General features: G+C 49.0%; 2 protein-coding genes across 2 annotated transcripts in view; both read right to left on the bottom strand.

The window, feature by feature from the left end:
• Positions 1–186: 186 nt before the first annotated feature.
• Positions 187–803, bottom strand: H257_18707 (hypothetical protein; the record flags this gene model as incomplete). Its single annotated transcript, XM_009847824.1, has 2 exons — positions 187–318; positions 780–803. 2 exons carry the CDS (start codon positions 801–803, stop codon positions 187–189), a joined length of 156 nt encoding a protein of 51 aa, XP_009846126.1.
• A 912-nt stretch (positions 804–1,715) lies between these two features.
• Positions 1,716–2,813, bottom strand: part of H257_18706 (hypothetical protein) — a gene marked incomplete at both ends in the record, with an annotated part of 5,141 nt that continues 4,043 nt past the window's right edge. The window contains one exon of the mRNA XM_009847823.1: positions 1,716–2,659. Within this exon, the coding sequence (XP_009846125.1) occupies positions 1,716–2,659 (944 nt within the window). The remainder of the gene's footprint in view (positions 2,660–2,813) is intronic.

The following is a 2,813-nucleotide window of genomic DNA, read 5'->3' as shown; positions in this document are numbered from 1 at the left end:
ATCGTGTACAATAAGTACATTACCTTATTTTGCACTTGTAATGCTTCAAACAGTCTGCCCATTTCGATGGATAGCTCCGCAGCAAGAAGATCATATGCGGCTTTCTTCATTTGGTTGTTCTTGACTCCATCAAATCGAGGGCCCATGTCGTTGTATCGGAGGCGGAACATTGCAGCGATCGATGATTCACACCACTTGGCCTTGGCCTTCGCGCTCGATGGTGTAGTGTTGGTCATACGTGCACCGATCGGACCCGATGAGGACTTGGGAAGCTTTGCTGATTTCCGCGCCTTCGTGGGCTCGACTGTGTCGGCGGCACTAGATGTGAGCTGTGTTTGCTTAGCCATATTGACGTCGACAAAGCAAGAAGGACAGTGAGAGTGAAGCCAAATGACGAAGGTCAAATATGATTGGTTATCTCACACCACATTCGGGGTTGCCGCGCAACCCGAGACTCCGAGTCTCGGGTTGAAATTGTCAACCCTGAACGAAGTCAACCCAGAATGCAACCGGATTTCGGATAAATCAACCAATCAAATTTAAGTCGTTCAGGGTAAATTTGTTCAGGGTTCGTTCAGGGTAGTTCCCCGACCAGGGCCTTAGCTGTCAAGATTGTTAAGTAAAATAGCTTATGCATGTCAAAATATTTACACGCGCAAGTCCCCCGATTCCGTAAAGTTGTTGTTGAGAAAACACGCGTGATCCCCCCACTTTTCATAACACGAGTAAAACCCCCAAAAAGCACGCGTGAAAACACTTTTCCCAGGGATCCCACCAACCCACCGATGGTCCCCATGCATCATGGCGGGGCGCCGGCTGACTGCTTCGGATAACAACAGCAACCCTACTCGTTCGACTTGCCGTTTTGTTTATGTTGATCAGCACCGTTTCGAGTGCAATGTTGGCTCGATAGTATTTCAACCAATATAAAGCCGTACTAGTACTGTACGTGTACAAAAATTAGTGTTCCTGTTATCCGATTGGCCTAAAACTTAGTGGAGCGTGTTCGTTTCATTGAGGCGATCCGTACATGTTAGTGATATGTTGCAGCTACGACAATTGCCTCGTCCAATCGGATTGTCGGAAAAATACTGACCAATTGGAATTCAATCATTTTTCGTTCATCCAATCAGGGGGCCGAATTTTGTCGGTTTTGTGTGGTGTCTGTGTTATATGTTGTTTTACCCAATGCGGAGGGATTAGGTCAAATAAAACGTTTGGATTGGCAGAAAATCGCCTGGACGTGATTTGATTGGCTGAGGCTGTTCTTGAATCCATGATTTTAAGAATTCGATTCTAACGCTCCAGTTTCGAATCGAATTGACAATACTAACTGTAAGCTTATTAATAGCACCGGTTTATGTATTGCGCGTTTTGAATTATTCACTCCATGCCAAAACAGCATTAGGGAATTCCTCCGTTTCAAATATCTATTGACAGTGAAGTGGTAACCCCAAGCGCAATCCCAACCATACGAACCCGATGTCTGCGCGCACCAAACCCGTCGAGTAGTTGACTTTATCTCAAGTTCAACTACACTCACTAAGCGAATCCGAGGGTGATCTCACATACTTACTACTAGTAGTATACATTAACTTTACTGTTAGTTTTTGTGTGCGCCGCACATGAAAAGCAACACACTTCAACCAAGACATCGTTTTCTTAGTTTTCCTTACGAATGCACAACGCTACACATATTTTCGTATCGATCAACCCTATTCCCACAACAAGCACTTGTTGGACGGGTTCAAGTACGAGTCGGTGGGGCATTGGAACACACGGGCAAACTCAGCGTCGTTTTGCAACGCCCCTGTCACGCGGAACCGATTGGGCGGGTGCTTGCCCCTCAAAGTCATTTTGAGGGAGGCATCCGTGCTCTTGGAGCACCAGGATTGGGCGTACGACAAGTAGAACAACTTGTCGCCTGCTTCTTCCGTGTACTGGGACGGGAACTTCTTTAAGTACTCGTGGTATGCGCGGAAACTGGTCTTGAGACCCCCGTTGTCCGCAATGTTTTCATCCAAAGAGATCTCGGCGCTGATGTTGCCCAACACAGCGCCATTGACTTCGCTCTTGACGACAAAGTTGGCGTACTGGTCGATAATGCACTGGGATTTCGTGTTGAACGCAGTGCTGGTGGCGTTCGACCACCACTGTTTCAAGTTGCCGTCGCTATCGTATTGGCGGCCGTTGTTGTCGAACCCGTGGGTAATTTCGTGTCCGATGACCGCCCCGATGCCACCAAAGTTCTGAGCAGCGTCAAACTGGCCGTCAAAGAATGGTTTTTGCAAAATGCTGGCGGGGAGTGTAATTTGATTCGTCTGGGGACCGTAGTACGCGTTCACCACATGGGGGGGGTTGCGGAACTTGCGTCTGTCCACAGGTTGGCCGTTCAGCTTCAAGTTGGTGTCGACGTTCACTTGGGACACCATCCACCGGTTGTTCAAATACGTCTTCGAATCCAACGTTAGCGTGGGGTATAGCTGCGGCTTCTCCGGGCCACCCAACGCGTGAACAAGCTTGGACATCTTCGTTTGCGCGTTGGCGCGGGTCGAGTTGTCCAACCAGTCGGCGGTGACAATGCCAGTGGAGAAGGACGACTCCAAGGCCTTGGCTAGTTCGTCGGCCGTCTTGGCCGCATCAGCCGACAACACCTCGTCTACGAAGTACTGTCCCAAGAGATCACTCAAGGTCTCGCCCGTCTCAGACAAGCAGAACCTTTCACGCGTAGGTTCCACCTTTTGGTGTTTGAACTTCTTGCCGAACAAGTTCCATTTGGCCGTGCGGAATTCAGGGGTCAAGTGGTTCGACGA

This window comes from Aphanomyces astaci, assembly GCF_000520075.1.
Source record: "Aphanomyces astaci strain APO3 unplaced genomic scaffold supercont1.203, whole genome shotgun sequence".
NCBI classification, from domain to species: domain Eukaryota; phylum Oomycota; class Saprolegniomycetes; order Saprolegniales; family Verrucalvaceae; genus Aphanomyces; species Aphanomyces astaci.
Note: the sequence above shows the minus strand (reverse complement) of the source record. Positions and strands in the feature narration are given on the sequence as shown.